The sequence below is a fragment of the Podarcis gaigeae genome (assembly GCF_964106915.1).
Source record: "Podarcis gaigeae genome assembly, chromosome: 3".
NCBI lineage: Eukaryota > Metazoa > Chordata > Lepidosauria > Squamata > Lacertidae > Podarcis > Podarcis gaigeae.
In genome coordinates this window covers 66,160,070-66,179,415 of record NC_139680.1, presented here as the reverse complement: position 1 = coordinate 66,179,415, position 19,346 = coordinate 66,160,070, and the positions used below count along the sequence as shown (strand labels likewise).

Sequence of the window (19,346 nt, the reverse complement as noted above, 5' to 3'; positions counted from 1 at the left end):
ACACATTATTATATACTGTACAAATTTAATGCAACCCTGTGTCCTCTTTTGTCCTTGCTTTTGGCATTTCCTCCTTTCTTACAGTGCATGAATGGCCACACTCTGTCTACACTAATGTCATTTGCAAGTCCCGTTGACAACTTGCAAAGGAAAAGAAGACAGAGACTTCCATTAAATAATAAAAAAAAATGGTTCCAGTGCTAATACTGAGCATGTGTAGCCCTTCTATAGGTCAGCCTTTGCAAAATGTGTTATTATGAATAATAAGCATCTGTGTAGTGTTTTACAGACATCATTCAGTAATTCCTACAACAATCCTTTAAAATCGGTCAATGATGTTATTTGCATATTGCCAATGCAGGAAGGAGGCCTGAGACTAAAAGGCAGCACCTTCCTCAATTTCCAGTAGGTTCACAACAGCAGTAACTGGTGATCACACAATCAACTAACACTGCGGATTAAATCAACACCTAAAGTGGTACAAGAACCCATTTAGCTTTCTGATAAGTTGCACTTCATCAGTTTCACACTGGAGTTTCCCTTTGAAATGTGCAAGAAGTGAGAGTTGAACCACTGATTTGGTTCACAGATGTACAGCTCAGTCACAGCTATTATGCTACCTTAACTCTATTTTGAGACAGAGAGAGAGAGCAAAAAATATCCCAGCTAGCTATATAAATTTTGCCCATCATACTTAAAATTCATTGTATAAGAGCTGTGAAAAGTCACATTCCAAGTAAAACAGGCTGCACTGCTTCAGCCAAATGGATGCTATTAATGGCAGTGCACACCAGAGGCGGCACCAGGAGTGGTCGACAAAGTAGAAGCGGCAAAATATATTTCTACATCATATGATAATGAAAGGAATGTAGAGAGGGGGGCAAGCGAGGGGTCAGCTCCTTATTTGGAGGGCCACTTGCCCCCTCCCCCCCTCTGGTCCCACCTCTGGTGTACACCACCAACACAGTCCTGCTGCCTGAGGAAGATGGCGCCCGTCTTCTATGTGCAGAACGTAGACAAACTAGCACATAAACCTGATTTCAATACTGGCGATGGGACCACTCTCTCCACCATTCCTGCAGATAGCTGGCAGGCTTAGGGGGTGCAAGACATGCTGTATGGCAAACAGCTCTGTCCTACACCACCAGTTCTGCCACCCGAGGTGCCCATCTCTCTCTGCCAAGTACTAGAGCCAGCCTTGTTAGCCTATACATGTCTCACAAACTGGCATACTTTTATCTTTTTATTAGTAATGGGTGGGGGGAAGTATCCATGTTTTGTAGTATATTTCATAAAATGTAACTTAACAAAATAATCCCACATCCTCAAAAAAGCATATATATTGAGATCTGTTTATGCAAAACAGTTGAAATTTAAACAATTAGACTACAATCTGGCTAAGGTTAAGCACACTTCAGTCTAATTAGTTTCACCGGAAGAAACTGGATTATGTTCATAAGAATAAAAAAAATGCTTTTAAAAACAGATGATAAGTCAACTATTAATCTTTTACCAGTTTATAGCGCCCAAAGCAAATAATTTCCAAAACAGAACTGAATATATTCTAAAACACATAAATAGCATGCTTCATTTTTTCATTATTTCACTAGCAGTTTAACCGGTGTTGACACGCTACACTACAACTGTAAGAGAGCCACCAGAGAGCACACAGTGTACCCACTCTTTTCACTGCTTCTAGTAAAGCGGATCCATAACAATAGCTTTCTTCTTCCCCTGAGCAATGATAATTAATTAGTAATAATATCTTCTGTTACTTTTTTCAGCTGGGGTATCATCTACAGACTGCCTATACCAGTGGACTCAATCAGTGTGCAAGGACTCAACAGTGTAGTGTGAAAAACTTGTGTATTGTTTGACAGATGGCTAGCAAAGGCTTAAAGGTGACATTAGAGTGCAAGGCAACAAGGATTTTAATAATTGCCAGCTGAGATCAAGGTCAACATCCAGGCCAGAAGATGTAACTTCTATATCAGACTCTTCTCAATCTGGCAATGCATAAATAGGCAGAGAAGTTATTCTAACCTGTTACTGTGAGCACTGAAGGGTTTTTATAAGTGGCTATTTAGCTCAGCCGGATACAGAAGCATTTGGGCTGCTTTAACAGCATGAGCACATTCAGTCACGCTGAGCTTTCCAGTCGCAATTCTGCTGGATTACAAAAGAAGGTCTTCTCTACTTCGACCCCTTCTGTAACATGCTCCTCATGCTGCTCAGAAAGAGTTGCAAGCGCATCGTTGAAAGGATAGACACTGGATGTAAAGAAAGGTTTGGGCAATCAGCTAAAAATACCACTAGCAGCAGTATAGGGCAGACAAGTAGTCTGCCAGTCCAAACGTGGGAAGATGTGGAGCAGGCACTTGTTTGTGTTGGGTAGAGGAAGTAGGTTGTATGCAGAGACCCATCTAACCCCTGGATCCTGCAAGTGTTAGAATATAAGCCAGGCTAGCTTCCTGGTGAGGTGATTGCCTGGGTGATGGGGAAACAAAGGAAACGGATCTGTGTGAGGCGACAAATGGGTGGGGCTGGTAGTTAGAAAAAGACAAATGTAAGAGTTGAAAGTTGTAGTGATGTGGGCCAGATGTAAAGAAGCAAGCTGGGAGTAGAGAGAGACAGAGCAATGTCTAATGTCTGTTTGAATCCAAGGCTGTGGCTATGGGAGAAACAAGACCCTTTTGGTGTGTTAATGCTGTGAACCCCTCCACTGTAGGGTCAGGTTGTATAGGTGTGTAAATAAACCATATATCATAAAGACACCACAGTCTCCACTCTGCCTCATTGTCCAAAAGGAAACACGAACCCAGGGAAATGACCTGGAATCCCTGGAATCTCGCACTGCTTGAACATCGGGGTGACATACAATAGCACCCATGAGTTCCAGGGATCAGGGAGCAATGGAAAGCTACCGAGTGGCAGAGGTGAGGTGAGGACCCTAGCAGAGGAAAGCTATTGGCCATGAATGCTCTGTATTTCTGTGCCTGCTCTCCTGAATGTAAAGTTCAAGGAGTAATACCAGTCCTCAGTCTTTACAATAACAATGAGCTATAATGGCACTGACAAGAATGAGGAGAGAAGGGGGATTCTAATTGGAAATAAAATGAAGCATGTCAATGAAAGCACCCATTATCTGAACTGAAAATAGTTTATTCTTATTGCTTCTTCCTCCACTTTCATTCAGATTGTGCAAGCAGGGGGGGGAAAGCCATGCCCTTGTGGAAGCCAGACTACTCTTTGCTTTGCTGCAGCCAGGAACAAACTTCAGCAGAACCGTTTCTAGTACTCTAAACACAGGGAAACTTTAAAAGCAACATTCAACTATATTGATCAACACCATCCATGTCAATTATCAGAGCAAAGATGTAATTGCAAGCTTCAAAGAAGCAATTTCTGCTCACAGAAAAATTTCAGGAGGGTGGCAATACATCAGATGTTACCTTTGCACATGGCACACACATCAGGCAAATATGTAAATCAGATTATTATATATCTACAGCTGGGACATGTTGTAAAATCATATTTGCAAGAACTGTACCCTCATTTTTCACAAGGCTATATCCCAGTCCTGCCCAACTGAATGCCCTTCAGATGTCTTAACGCTCCAATTCCTATCAGCTTTACCAGCATAAATAATGGGGGTTGTAGTTCAGAATGCCAGGCTGGAAACGGCTGATGAGCTTATCGCAATGCATACCAAAAGGCATCCCAGTAATAAAACTAAAAATGTATTTGCCACAAACAGTGCTTTTAGTATGAAAGAATGAATGAATTTACTCTAACCTTTCCTTCCACGGTCATTCGTGAGCATTCAGTTACCATAGTAAACTTCTAGTGCTGTTTAGGGCTAAGTGGTGGCAACTGAAATCATCTTCTTTACAGCTCTATGCAATGCTAAATTGCCTGCTTTGTTACTCAGTGCCTGCCATGCAGGGCTCAGTCAAACAACAATTTCAAGTGCCAACTCAGTCCTTAACTAGCTAAAAGTTACAGTATCTTAGCTTCAACTCCATGTGTACAGATTTTTTTTATATAAAAAAAATATTCCTAGGGGGATGCTTTTAGTAAGGAGATTGAAACTGTATGAGAATTTAGCATATAACGCTGCAATCTAAAGAATTCTTCCATTAAAACTAATGGAACTTACTTCCAAGTAAACATAGTTAACGTCTTGAACATTATAACATCTTAAACACTAGAGAGTAGCAGCACAAACCTATGCATGCCTACTCAGAAGTCTCACTCAATTGTTTACATATTTACAGCCATTGATAAACTAAGTGGTTCAGTAAGACTTACTTGCGGGCTGAGTCACAAATGGAAATAAATCTACATTGTAGTGTTAGAAAAATATACGAAGAGTCCAGACCACTGACGGTTTGTTAACTTGTAAGAGACCTAACCACAAACTTAAATACCATAAGCAATTCTTTTAAGCAATTAAAAATTTAATTCAATATTTTTGATCATTTATAGCTGAAAAAATTATAGGGGGTTTTAAACAGTGTGTTTAAAATATGAAGAGGCTGCAAACCTATGCATTCTTCCTTATCAGTAATGTTTACGCAACTCAACGGGACCAAATTCTGAGTAAGCACATGTAGAATTTCAACATGCATTAAAATTTAAAGTGTATATAGATGCGGCTACTAATCTTTTAAAATGCTATTTTTATAATATCAAGTGAAGAGTATTTCTACTATTACAGTGTCTGTTAAAGCACAGTAATAAAATTTTGCAATAGAGCAATATTTTAAAAGTAGAAGTAACATTTTATTTTTAAAACACAGTGAAAAAAAGAGTGTAAAATGCTTGAAAGGTTTTTGGACAAAAAGAAAGGCATACTACCAAACACACTGTATTTTCCAGAATACAGCTCCTCCGAAAAGTCTAAAGAGAAAGAAGAATAACACTAGACAAAATATACCTCCAATTCTTTTTTGAATGCTGATATCACCTCATTTGGGCAATCCATAGAAAAATTAAATGTTCCATCGTAACTTAAATGCCACCTTAAGGCCACAATGAAAAATTATATTCCACCATGAACTCTACAAGATAACACAGTTGAAAATTAAATATTTTATTTTCTCTCAAGTCTAGTGGAACGGAGGCTAAAGAAGCCAAACCATACTAGCCTTAGTGAACCATTATCTAATTCTACTGAAGTCATGTTAAGCAATATAGTAAACACAGAAAGCAGGAGCTGTGTAGCAGCTCCATTCACTCCATGACTGAAAAAAACCCTGTAGTCTTTATGTCTGAGTTTTGTCTGCGTTTTTAGCAATCTCTCTCTCTCTCTCTCTCTCTCTATATATATATAGAGAGAGAGAGAGAGAGAGTAAGTACTATTAAAATGATTTTGTCTAAATGGAATGATAATCATTGGAGCTTTCACAAAACACCAAGAGAAATCAATTGCAAATAACTTTGTGTATATTATATAGTCACAAAAAGTTGGTAATGCATGGCTATTCCTCAACAACTACTTTTGTTGTCACTATTCTGTGGCTTAATATAAAGCTCAAAATAAATAAAAAAATTGTCCAGTAGCACCTTAGAGACCAGCTAAGTTTGTTCTGGGTATAAGCTTTCATGTGCATGCACACTTCTTCAGAAATGTAGATCTGAAGAAGTGTACACCTGAAGAAGTGTGCATGCACATGAAAGCTTATACCCAGAACAAACTTAGTTGGTCTCTAAGGTGCTACTGGACAATTTTTTATGTATTTCGACTGCGTCAGACCAACACGGCTACCTACCTGAATTTAGTATAAAGTTGTTATTTTCCAGTTTAGGCGACCAACATCTTCCAGACAGCACATTCTTCATGCTGATATGTGGCAGGTTGCATACTCAGCAGCATCTCATGCCCTAGTCGGCCTAGTGGGTGGCCTTTTTAATCTCCACTAGAGGAATGTATTAGGAACCTGCTAGGTCAATTTATGTTCCATTTCCTTCTTTTTATCTATTTATCATTAAATTTCCATCCTGCGCCTTCTTCTAAAGGAGCCCACAGTGGTTCCATGTTCGTTGTGCACTTGTTCTAATCTCTTTTGCACTGTTGTAACTAAACAGCACTTTCCCCCAACAGTTCAAAGTTATCTGTTTTTATGTCTCATGGAACATGTGTGTTTGTGTGTTTAAAACAGGCTCAGCAAGACTTCAGCGCGTGACTTTGGGCTTCTGTGGCAATACATAACCAAACACATGCCATGGCTAAAATCCAGCAATAGGTTCTGTGTTTGAAGGTGTAAGTATGACAGATAACAAATTATAAATATTGCAGGAATTATTACTTCTGGTTTTACAGTCTGTTTGCTGCTCAGGCATCCTTGGATTTCTAGGAACCAGCAAGGAAATCTCAAGTAGAGCAGAAAGCACATTGATTAACATAGATTCACGTCAATGCAGCAAACTATTTTACAGAATTATGCTCCCAATATTCTTGGAACAGATCCCCAAATGTGATCACAAATGCAGAAGAGGTGCATCTTAGAGTATTATTTGCAATAATAATAATAATAAGTGGTGTTTCAGTCCCTCTCTAGATCCTCCACTTAGTTTCATTACTCATGATGCATGTGTGTGCAAGTTGTACTTGATTCAAAGAAAGTCAACACAATAAATTGTATAGTTGGTGGGAGAGTTAAGCAATACTTTCTGTTTCATGCTTTTATGATTTCTGTCACCATTGTACCAGCCACATTCCCCCAGCAAGTTCAAAGAGCCCTAAAATCTCTTTATAGATGCAGGCCTATTAAAGCGCCAATGTATGCTACTCCCCCTCATTCTCCGAAAGGGAAGGATTTTTTTTTTTTAAAAAAAATCTTATCAGCTCTGAGACCTCTCTTAGTGTACTACAAGTTACAGAGAAAAAACATCTGAGAAGCCGATCTTTTAAAACACACCATTGACTGAGTGTGCGCACACAAGTATTGTTAGGACTACCTTATTTCCCCTCCGTGGCCTTAGGTGCACTTTCTAAAAGCTTCTTTATGCCTGAAGAACCATCTTTAAGTTAATCACAATTATTTGGAAGGGCAAGCCTCTAATTTTCTGAACACTTCATATAAAAGTCAATTGATGCAGTGTAAGGGCAGACGTGGAAAAATCTTTCTGTCCACGGACTTAACGTTCAAACATGTAAACGTATAGAAGGAACAGATTGGTATAATTCAAAAAACTCTTGCATTATAGTTGCTCTTCCATCTGAATTTGCTAGCGTTTCGTTATGTCCTGTCCTAGCTCACTATTTTGGGCTTCAGGGTTGTTTTCCCTCCGTAAGGCAACTTGTTTTTCATATGCATTTCACTTCTAGCGTACACAGCAACAATTACCCAACCGTCACAACAGACATTTTGATTTACACCACACTATCGCTGAGTCGAATAATTCAGCGGTGACTCAACAATTCTGATGGCATAACTCCCCAGAAAGAAAGAAATTACGCTTCTCTCTCTCTCTCTCTCTCCCTCCCTGCTTTAAACACTGTTTTATACACCTGCTCTGTTTCAAATAAATCAGTGGCATGACTTACCTGTAGAAGGCTGTTGGGGCCGCTTCTCTCATCGCAAAGCTGTTCGGTTCGTTCTCAAGGTAGTAAGGTACTTGCTGGCTGGGGTGATGAATGAAAGGTGAAAGTTGAGGTGCCGTCTGTAAGAACACAACAGGGCTCGGAGGAACATTATTCAAAGAATGAAATCCTCCCAAGTTGCTGGACCCAAATGACTCTGTCGTGGGGGCATAACTGAGGCTGGGTGAGCTGTACACCGGAGCAGTAGTGGAAAAATCATAAGCGGCACCTTCTGGGTAGTTGAAAACTCCAGTTTTGCTGCTGTCCACATACATTTCACTAATCGGCCGCTCCAGAGGAATCTTCAGCTGAGGTCTGCTGAGAGGCTCTAGTTCATTGCCTTGTATCTGGTGCAGTAAAGCGACACTGGAGGTTTTTGTGTGAAGGGTCATGGTCATTGTTAGTGGCAGAGAGGGTGCTATATCTTGGTAGGGTGTTAGAAGAAAAATCAGCAGCTGGCAATCCACCTGAAAAAAGAGCAGAAATCAGCTTGAAATAGGGCAAAACCCATGTTTTCTGGCTAACAGATCTGAGTATGCATGTATCCAGCTAGTCCCAGCAAGGAGGAGGATATAACTGAGCAGAGTCTAAGCACAGGGAACCGTGTCGCTCCTGCTCTCTCTCACTCTCTGACTCTAACTTGAAGTACTTCTCATCTGAGCTAATATGCTTTACAACAGTGCTGGCAATAGGCCAGATACTTTTGCCTTGCACTGGCATTGGTTTAAACATCACTTGAAAAACAATTAACTCTGGATTTATACCAAATCATTGTTTCAATGTACTAGTTGTTTAAGTTTTCTCTTTATGTGGCTCTGATAATCAAAGGCAGGCATTGAGGAGCGAATGGGTTAGGGCTTTTAAGTATTCCAAAGGCTAGCACGGAACCTCGTCTGTTCATGTTGTATACCCCTACCAGGCTTCAGTTATTCTTTCTTTATCTACTTCCTCTCCTGTTCATTTTCATGTTTGTTAGAAATATGGAAAGTGTATACTGTAATGACCCTGGGTAGGACTACAGTGTAGCTGAGATGTGGCACGGTAAAGTGTGTTTTTGTGAAGGCACACTTGCTGGCTCGTGTGCAGCCAGCCACAGACTGTCAAATTCCAAAAATCAAAGAGTGTTCTGTATCTAAGTCAGAGAAAAGGCACACAAACATGTCTAGTGCAATTATCATGATTCCTGGTATTTAGTAGCAGAAAGCATTTTTTTTTTTAAGAAAGAAAGAAAAGAAAGAAAAGTTAAACCTGCAGTTATGCTGCCATTGTGCTTATCAGCATGCTTCTTTCCTTTGAATTGCGAAATCAAATAAAAATATATAGTGAAATCAGTCATTGTTTAAACATGTAGCCTCTTGACATTTAACCACGTTAGCTGCATGGAAAACAAAGAGCTAATAAATCTAGCAACAACAACCAAAAGTCTAGGGGTTTTTTTATCTTCACTTTAACATTGAGACCAATCTATAAAAAGCAGAGCTTTGCAAATATCTAAAGGGATCATTTTAACATATTCAAATAAAAAGAAATTTAAGACAAAACAGACTTCAGAATAATTTATTTTGCCATCTCATGATTTTTAACTTTGTAGAAACAAAGAAGCCATTAAATTTTTCAAATAGATAGCTTCACAGCTATCTATGCTCCGCTGGTTAAAAAACAAACAAAACCTTTTGTGAAACTGAAACATAGATAGCCAAGTGAATGTATGAATGCAATTCCATACTTAAATGCTTATTTGTTATTCAGATTACAAACACTGATACAAATGATAGATTGTTTTAAACATTTTTAGCATATACAACAAATAACATGTAGAGATATGAATGAATACACAAATTTGCCTCTATAACAAAAAAAATAGTTTTGAAACAATTTTATCACAAATTATGAAAAAGGACTTTGTTACAAATGAGTAACAAGGTGCATAATTACATAAGTTGTGTTTGCAGTGAATAACAAAATTGTACGTTTTACAGAATGCTACCTTGTAATATACAGGTACCATTTACAGCAATCATATCTGAAGACGATTAAAGATATCTTGAATCTCTTTGGATCTTAATCTGCTAGTTTTAATAGATATTCACATTCATACGTGCCCCTACTAGCTTTAATAGATTTCAGAAATCTGGTGAGGAATTATGGTTGTTGTAAATATGCCTGAACTGCACAAGAAGGAAAGAAAGATGCACATACCTGAGGATACAGACAGATCCTACAAAAACTCTACAAACATGCATGCATATATGCCCCAGAGCACAAGTGAAAGTGAGTGTGTGTGTGTGAATCTCTCTCTCTGAACACACATGTGTTTGCAATTTTCATAAGACACCAATGTAACTCCGTTCGTATATCTACTGAAATATGTGAATGTAGTAGTGTTGGGTTGTAAGTTTAAAGCTGGCTAATGCATACAAGAAGTTTATTTGTGCAGCCATACATTTAATCTAGCATTATTATATTTTCCAAACCAGGGGTCCAATGAAATAAGAGCTACAAACACAAAGGTTAATGAACATGTTTAAATGGAATTTATACCACATTATTTTGAGGTTGGGGGAAAATGCTACAGCAGAGGGTAGTTTGGAGATTGCAGACAAATGTAATTACTGTACACAATTCCCTGAAAATGTTAACATACCTGAATCATAATTTCAACATTAAATTGAACTTGCTGAGTTTAAGGGGAAAGGCGGAATCTAAACTAGACATCCAAACTAGGATCCTATTCCCGAGACAGGAACCCACAAGTTCAACCTCTCACAAATTATGCCACGTAATCCAAACTAAAGTACAGTGGTGCCCCGCAAGACAAATGCCTCGCAAAACGAAAAACGCGCAAGACGAAAGGGTTTTTCGGTTTCTGCGTCGCTTCGCTAGACGAATTTCTCTATGGGCTTGCTTCGCAAGACGAAACGTTCTTGCAAGTTTTTTTTCTTTTTCTTAAAGCCGCTAAGCCGTTAATAGCCGCTAAGCCGCTAATAGCCGTGCTTTGCAAGACGAAAAAACCGCAAGACGAAGAGACTCGCGGAACAGATTAATTTCGTCTTGCGAGGCACCACTGTATGCAAATAGGGTGCGGCACATTATGGCGTCTGCAGAACATGAGTTCCAGAAAACTCAAGGAAGTGATCCAAAGCACATTCAACAGAAGGAGAAGACCTCTTAAGATCTACCTTGACAGGATGAGGGTCAATAAACCAAAACTGAATTCTAAATATATGGGAAGGTGGCTCTCAGGTCTGGCGGATTAGAATTCTTCTGCTTCTGGATAAGCAGTCTCCTAGAAGTAGCAGGTATGTAGCATGGAGGTGCTCCTTGGTTTGACAATGTCACATGAGGATCAGGTAGACTTGGTGCAACAGAGTGCCTTCTACTAGCTTTGACCAACTGGTCAGCTTTGGCTGTTTCAGGGCAGAGATAGCCTGGCAACATTTACCCTTGTTCTGGAAATGTAGCTGGATTACATTGGGATTACCACCAGCCAACTAGGCTTTTCCATTTGGCCCATGAGGGCATTTTCCCATACCACAGCCACCTACCTCTCACTTGACATCAGATGTCACACCAGGTGTGGGGGGAGGTAAAGATGCAGCTGGATTGGCCAACCTTTAGAAAGCAAGAGTGAACTCCATATGCTGATGCATACGGAGTACAATCCTGCCTAGTTTGAGAGCACTAGTGAGTTCCTCTGAACCCTGTAGGGGTGCTCCTCTGGGGAGTTCAATCCTGTTTGGACATTCCATCCCCCAAGGGGCCAATTTTGACAGGTGGGTGGGACAAGGATAGTTTGGCCATGGTGATTCATGCATTGGCAACCTCAAGACTCAATGACTGCAATATGCTCTATGTCTGGTTCAGACACTACAGCTAGTGTAAACATCATAGGCTAAACTGTTGGTGGGGACAGACTGCTACCAGCACCCCACTTCTGTGCTGAAATGTTTTCACTAGCTGCTCATGTGCTACTGGGCCAGCTTCAGGCTTCTTGTATTTATTTGAGGTCATTGGGGGGAGTCAGTTAGTAGTCTCCCATGGCTCAGATACACAGCTCATATTCACCAGGAGCAGTGTGTTCAGTATTGTAGGTCCAATTTTATGTAACTCCTTTCCAGTTGAGGTCCCAGTTGAATTTCTGGCAACTACTGGTGGTATCTTTCTGTCTCAAGAAACAATGGAGTGTGCCTCCAGGCAGTTGGGGGGGGGGAGTGTCAAACTTCTGTGTTACCAGTACTGAAGTGACCTTCCATAGTGTACAAGCCTAGGAAGTGTATGGAGGTCCTAGGCTGCCCAGAGAATGACACCCTCACCTCGGCCTCACTGATGTGGTCCAAAAGAAAGCAGAGTCATATGTTTGGCACATGCTTGGCTCCGAGAGTTGCTAGAAGGAGGCGTACAAGGTGCCACCCAACCATCTTAGGGACTCCACTCGGGATTTGTGTAGGGTTTCTTCTTGCCTTCTCTTCTCCCAAATATATCCCACAAGACAGAAGGCTTAGGATCAGAGCTTCTTTCTCCTAGATGGGATACCTTCCCAGGTTGTTAATCCCATCTGCCTCTCAATTTCCTCTACAGCACATACAGAAATCGCCTTATTGACCGTTGAACCCCCTATTGATTTCATCCGCTCAATCCATCAGACTCTGATTTAATTGCTTTAACTAATATTTATTTTCATTAGATTGTATTCCTTGTACACTGCTTAGAGACCACTGTAATTAAGCGGTATATAAATTGTAGAAATATAAAATAAAATGAATAAATAAATAAACCCACCTGTCAGTCACCAGGTATCATTATAGCAAAAGCTTGCCTGGCATGTTTGTTGTCAGTTTCACATCTGTTCAGTTTTGTTTTGTTTCCATTCTGTTTTGTTTTCTGCAAATTGTTCTTTTAAACCACACAAAAGCTGTGTTTAAATTGTATACACTTCCTTAAATTGTATTTTTGTAAGCATTTTGTCCCAAAATACTCATTTTGGTATGCATCCCCTCCCTATACACATTTTTTGTATACACTTCTAAAGCTGAGAACTACATTGCAAAATTCAGAGAAGTGTGAAATCCAATGAGTCCCTATGCTCCAATTTGCATATTAATTAGGAAAACGCTTTTTTAAAAAAAAATCAGCATGTTTATGAACTATTATGTATCCCTACTTAAGACATTTTTATTTGGCATGGAATTTTAAACAATTATATCACCTCAGTCTGCTTTTGGTTTCTATAGTCTTTTGTTTCCTCTCAGTCTGTAAATTACTAGGAAGTAATTTTATTGTATTTGCACTTTGAATAATTTTATGGCTGTTGTACACCATCAGATATCCATTGGATGACAAGTATTTTTAAAAGCCAGTCTTTGTGATTGGCACCTGAATCCAACAAAGAGCCCATTCTGTTTGCACTATGTGTGGGGTACAACCCAGCCCAATGCAAAGGACCTCGCCATCTCTTCTCCTCTTGCCAACTCACCTACAAGAAATTAGAAGTTTTGAACTACAAGCAGTCGGGATGGAGGGAAGCTGTAGTCAGGCAGGCTGAAGACTGACGGTGAAGTCATGCTGAAGGCCCTGGTAACCTCACTTAGTAAATGACCCAGATGGAGGGGGACCAGCTCTGGTGGTCTCATCATTCAGCAATACAACAGTTAAATTATTTATTTAACAGAAATCAAGGTTAATCACATAGTAGGCACAGAACAAGAAGCTAATATACAACTACATAGGAAAGGGAAAGTAATTTCAGAAGAAGTAAAGGGTGGAGTCTCAGCTCCAAGGCATAATAACTAAGAGACAATATTTAACTATTATAACTAATTACAACATTGCTCCACCCTTACTTTACAACTCAGACACAGTCCTTAAAATAACATAAGAGCTCTTTGCTCTCTCACTGGCTCACACTTCTCCTCAGGAGTGGGCATCTCCTCTAGAGTCATCTGTCTGTCACTGGTGTCTCTGACTTTTATGAACAGTTTTTATGAACAGCCCTGAACAACCAGGTTCAGAATTCTCAATTACTCTCCAGGGCTCTGGTTCTTCTTGGGTGATGGCTCAAGTACTTCAGATGCATCTATCCACATGTAGATGACACATTGATATTTACAGACTACTCACTATTAGAAGACTGCAACTTTAAATGATAAAGGCCCCGTTTGTTATCAGGGCATCCCTGGAATCCATGTAAGTTGGTGGGTACTGAGACTTTTTGGGAAGAATGAATTCTGAACCTTTAAGTCTTTGACATGGTAGCCATGTAGGGATTTTTAAGTAGTTCCCCCCCCCCCCAAATACTTCTCCTTTCATGTCAGGATACAGTAAATCCAGATGAGTCCTTAGTCCCCTTCCCATTAGCAGCTGGCCAGAACTTATGCCTATGATGATTTGTGGCATTGTCTTGAACTTCTTTAAAATCCCTTACTGCTCTTTCAACAAGGTCATTTGAAGCTGGGTGACAGGATGTTTGAATGCCCAATGGTGAAGGATGATGGGAAATGTAGTTCAGCAACATCTGGAGGGCCAAACGTTCTCCACATTTTGAATGAGCCTCTGTGAAAAAATCCTCTTCCCTAAAATAGGGGCCAGCATAGTCTAAATGCAAAGTTATTTGTTATTTATTTCATAAAATCTATACACCACTTGATTGTAGAAAACCTCAAAGCGGTTTACAAAATGATAAAACAATAAAATCAAGGAAAAAATCACAACAATATATTAAATCATTCAAAAGTTAAACTACTAAAGCAGATTAGAATTACTTCAACTTTCTAAGCATCTGGGTAAAGGTAAAGGGACCCCTGAACATTAGGTCCAGTCGTGACCGACTCTGGGGTTGCGGTGCTCATCTTGCTTTATTGGCCAAGGGAGTCGGCGTACAGCTTCCAGGTCATGTGGCCAGCATGACTAAGCCACTTCTCGCGAATCAGAGCAGCGGATACAAACACTGTTTACCTTCCTGCCGGAGCGGTACCTATTTATTTACTTATACTCTGACGTGCTTTCGAACTGCTACGTTGGCAGGAGCAGGGACTGAGCAACGGGAGCTCACCCTGTCACGGGGATTCGAACCGTCGACCTTCTGATCGGCAAGTCCTAGGCTCTGTGGTTTAACCCATAGCGCCACCCACGTCCAAGCATCTGGGTAGGCTTGTCTAAACAAGAATGTTCTTAGCAGGTTCTAAAAGAATACCGTGTAGACACCTACTTGATCTCAATAGGCAGGGAGTTCCAAAGTGTAGGTTCTTCTGGTGCAAGGGGGTCTGTGCTGGAGTTTCTTGATGCAGCTGACATTGGGAACAGTGCTTAACAACTCTTTCCAAGCCACTAGACATCACTACGAACTACAGCTTTCATCCAGAAAATTCTTGGCAGGCACCTCATGTAAACCTCTCAGAACCCTTTGCTGGTTTTGTCATGGTAACATCACCCGCATAACCCACAAGATGCAGAGATAATATATGCTCAGTTCTATATTCATTGCCCAGAATTCATTCCTGGATTCTGTTGCGGCCCCTGTAAGATATAATGGATTACCCTAGATAGTACAGGAGTCTGCTGAGTCCACATTCTGATCTGGAATGCCTCTACAGGGGACAGATCCAGATGTTCTAAAAGCCCAGTGATTTGCATAGGGCAATCTTCAAAAGAGGATGGTTTTAGCAAATACTGTCTTGGGTGTTGGAAGATGGTCCTGGTCTTCTTTTGCATGTGATGAGGAGAATGTAATCAATCATCACCACAACTTCCAGGATGTCCTTTGGGAGCTTTTTCATGGCCCTTTGAAATATATCTCAGGCTGATGAAACTCCATAGGGCAACCTGTTACACTTGAATTTCTTGCAGTCCTCAAGTTCCATCTGCTGGTAAGCCTGGGGCATGTCCTACTTTTAAAATGGAGGCCTTCTCCAAGCAACACGAGCAAGTACTAAGTTCTTGGAATGATGTAAATGTCTACTTTATAAATTTGATTATGACTTCTTATTCCAATCTACCCAGTTCTGTTTCAGTTCTCCCTGTGAGAGCACAGGGCACTGCTCTGGTTTTACAGTACTTTGGCTGGCTGCCCTACTGGTATAAATCTTGGCTTTTATTCCTCTTACTGTACCTACTCCTTCTTGAAATATTTTAGGGTGGATCTTGAGAGGTCTGACAATTTCTATGCCTCAACTTTACTTCAGCCATGTTCAACCAAGCAAAGTTTGGCCTTTCTTCCTTTTCTACTAAAGCCTTTAAGACTTTATCTTGACCTTTGTATGTGACTGAACACTTATTGATCCTAGGACTGGGAGATTTCTGCCAGTGTAAGTCCTTAGTTTCATTATTCTCTTGGCCAATGGACTCAGGCCTCCTTTACATTGTTGGTAACTCTCTTTGTTGACAACTGTAACAGAAGCCCCTGACTCTACAGTATTTCCATGCCTACTGGTTGATTACTGAACTGCACAGTTACAGTATAAGTCTCCTTTTTTTCTATTACACAGTAAACCAAGCGGATCTTCTAATCTGCCTCCTCTCCCCTCTCCTTCTGTAAATAATAAGCTTTTTGTTTTCTTGCCTCTCTCTTGGACTGACTTGGTTGTGGAACCAGACAACCTCCTTCACGATTTCTTCCTAAAGGCCTAGGTTTTATGAATTTATAGCATTGGGACATTCAATGTTTACCAACATAGGCTGACAGCATTCCTCTTCAACAAAAGCACCTTTCCAGATCTCTAAACATCTGCTGTGGGCTGCAGACTTGACTTAGACTTATATTGAGTTTCTCTGTTATCAAGATGCAAATCCTGTACATTTGTCACCATTGCTTCCATGGTAGTTGCCACCTTTATCATAGGTCTGATCCCTATCATCCAGTAATTGCTTTTTATTTTTCCATGACTAATTCCACACACATAACTGTCTCTCAACGTTCCCTCCAGATTTCCAGAAGAACAGGGTTCAGTAAGTTTTTAGAGATGAGCTATATACTCTGATACAGATTCACCTTCCTTCAACCTCCTATTATGGAATTTGAAACGTTTCACAATTATACTTGACCTTGGAATATAGTGGTCAGACAAGATCTTTTGCAACTCTGCCAAACTTTTATCCTCTGGCTTTTGTGGTTTTAACAAGCTTCTTAAAAGGGAGTAAGTTGAACATTCACAAGCACTGAGAAATGCTGCCTTTTGTTTGTCACCTCAGTGATTACATTAGCAAGGAAATAGTGGTCCAGTATGTCAACATATTGCTGCCATTCTTCTGTTTCTGAATTAAATTCCTCAGTTTTTCCACAGGATGGCATACCTGGGTTTTTTTTCTCATTGTCACTGTTAAATTCTTGTTTATTTAATATATAGGCCCAGAATAAGAAGCATACACACTACATAGGAAAAGGAAAGTAACCACAAGAATAAGCTAAACAGTGGAGTCTTAGCTCTAACTAACATAACTGGAGACAATATTAAATCTATAATTACTGATTACACAAGTAGATTAGTTCTTTGGGGTCATCTGACTCCCTAGGCAAAGAGGATTGTGGTTTGTACTGTGCAGGCGCAACTAGGACAGTGTATAATTCAGGAAGACAGTTTAAGTCCAGTAAGTGGCTGGCTTAGGAAAGCTGGCTACTAATGAATGGTCACTGTTCCCTCCATCCTGGGATACAGAAAAAACTCCATGGAGAGTAACAATGACAGAGGGTCTCATGTGGCCGCTTAGGCATCCACCCACCCCCCACAATGACACAAGCTTCTATGGCATTTGCATATGCTAATTTATGGGTATAAATACAAATTTATGAATAATGTCTATAATCTAAATAGAAACAAAATACATCTCATCATAGTGGGGAAGACTGCGACCAAGTGACTTCTGTGTCTTCTCAGTCATCTACCAGGTGCTGTTGATGCACAACTTCAAGGTCTCTGCTCTCCCTTCATATAATTATATTGAAATTAGACTTGTACCACATAAGAGCCTCCTTCAGTAGAGGATTCTCCGCTGAAAGATCTTTAAATAGAAAGTTGCACTCTGTAATGTAGGACCTATGACCATCATACCTCATTCAGATTCTGCTCAAAAACTGAATGTTGCTACCCAAGGCAAAGCAGGAAGAGGCAAAGCAGGCAGATGTGTAATGAACTGCACTGCTGGGAGGGTGATTAGATGGTACCCAAAATGAGCCGGGCAGGCCTGACCAAATGTGAGGATACACCAAGCCAGCAAGTATTCCTTTCCAACTAGCACTTGCCCAAAATGTGTCATCAAATAGTAGCACAACTGGGTGAAGTAAACCAAGCCTGGTAGCTGAGCCCTACAAGGCTAGCAGAGTAAACTGATCCCCCTGTGCTGGTCTAGTTTCCTTGTCATCAGAATTACAGCAATTATTTTCAAAGCCATCTTGCTGAGTAATGGCTTTAAGTTTATACTCTGCAGAAGATGTATTTGATTATGTGGCTATTATTTTCAGAATTGTAGTGCTCCCAAGGGTTCATTTTCTCCTCAAGTGGTGTTTTCTGAAAATTATGCTTAAGAGCCTCTGGTAGAGAATGTGGAATCCAGAATCTGTTGAACAAGGCAGAGAATGCAGGTACAGAACTTGTGGGAGAAGGCAGAACATCTAGATGCCAGTCTATGATAGAGGAAGCCTAGAAGCATTATTGATCGTTTTATACTTGCTGTGTTTTAACACAAGCCAGACTGGGCAAGCCATGGCAACTATATCCTTTCTTGAAGGCACTGTGTACTGTACTTAAACTGTAACCAAAGCCACATTTGAACCACTTCTGGGCTCTTTCCAAGAAAGTTGTTGACAAACTAGAATGGAGTGGAGAACAGTGTTAGGTAGAAGTTCATGCCTGTTGTATGGTTCTGGGAATATTGGCAATTCACCGAGCTACGCACTACAACCTATAGGTCCCATTCCTGGTCAGTCACCACCAGTTCAAACTCCATGAGTGTATATGTGGAAAAGAGATTTTTTTGCTCCTACACTTTAATATTTGTTTACACTGAATTGCATTTGCAATTTTATTGCCCATTCACTCAGTTTGAATTAAGTTCTTTTGGGGGCTGAACGATGAACAGTGTCTAGTTCATCTAAGTTCATTATCTTACGTGTGTGCTTGACTTTTTAGATTATTTGGGCCTTTAAACTCAAAGATCATAATCGCTTGGGAAAATAAATTATACAATTCACATTCCTCTGTTTTGATGTTTTCTTAATTTTCCTAAGTATAGTTTATACATTATCTTTCTGCTACATTAACACCTGAAACAAAGCAGTGCTAAACCAGAAAACTGAACAATTACTACAACTGATTGTATAAAGTCTTCTTTTTTCCAGTAAAATGGCAAAGAGGCGATTCCTTTTGCCAGCTTGTTGTAATATTCCAGCTTCAATTTTATAAATTCCAACCTCTACACTACTAAATATATTGGAGTCCTGTCCTCATTTGACTCTATTCACCCTACAGCCATGAGGATGATAAAGATCCAGAACATAAATCATGTGAGTAAACATTAAGGATCTATGCACTTGAACTCAGTGAAGAGACAATTGTTGACAATTTTAAATAATAAAAGGCTGTCTCAGACAAGGGGTTGTAAAACGGGTGCAGGTGAGTAAGCCACCGTCATTGCAATATACAGCCCCCCCCAAAAAAAAACCCCACAAAAAATTCAAAAGCTTTGGGGGTTTGAGATTTCAAAAAGACTAGCTCAAGTCTCAATTATTTCCGTGGGTCTACTCTATGTCTTTGTTTTCTACATAATTCTT

General features: G+C 40.1%; 1 protein-coding gene across 10 annotated transcripts in view; it reads right to left on the bottom strand.

The window, feature by feature from the left end:
- Window positions 1-19,346, bottom strand: part of ESR1 (estrogen receptor 1) — a 200,154-nt gene that overhangs the window by 102,334 nt on the left and 78,474 nt on the right. For all 10 annotated transcript variants that reach the window (XM_083732427.1, XM_083732429.1, XM_083732422.1 and 7 more), the window contains one exon: window positions 7,553-8,055. In XM_083732427.1, coding sequence (XP_083588553.1) covers window positions 7,553-7,986 — 434 coding nt within the window. In that variant the 5' untranslated portion in view covers window positions 7,987-8,055. Of the gene's footprint in view, window positions 1-7,552; window positions 8,056-19,346 lie in introns of those variants that run through there.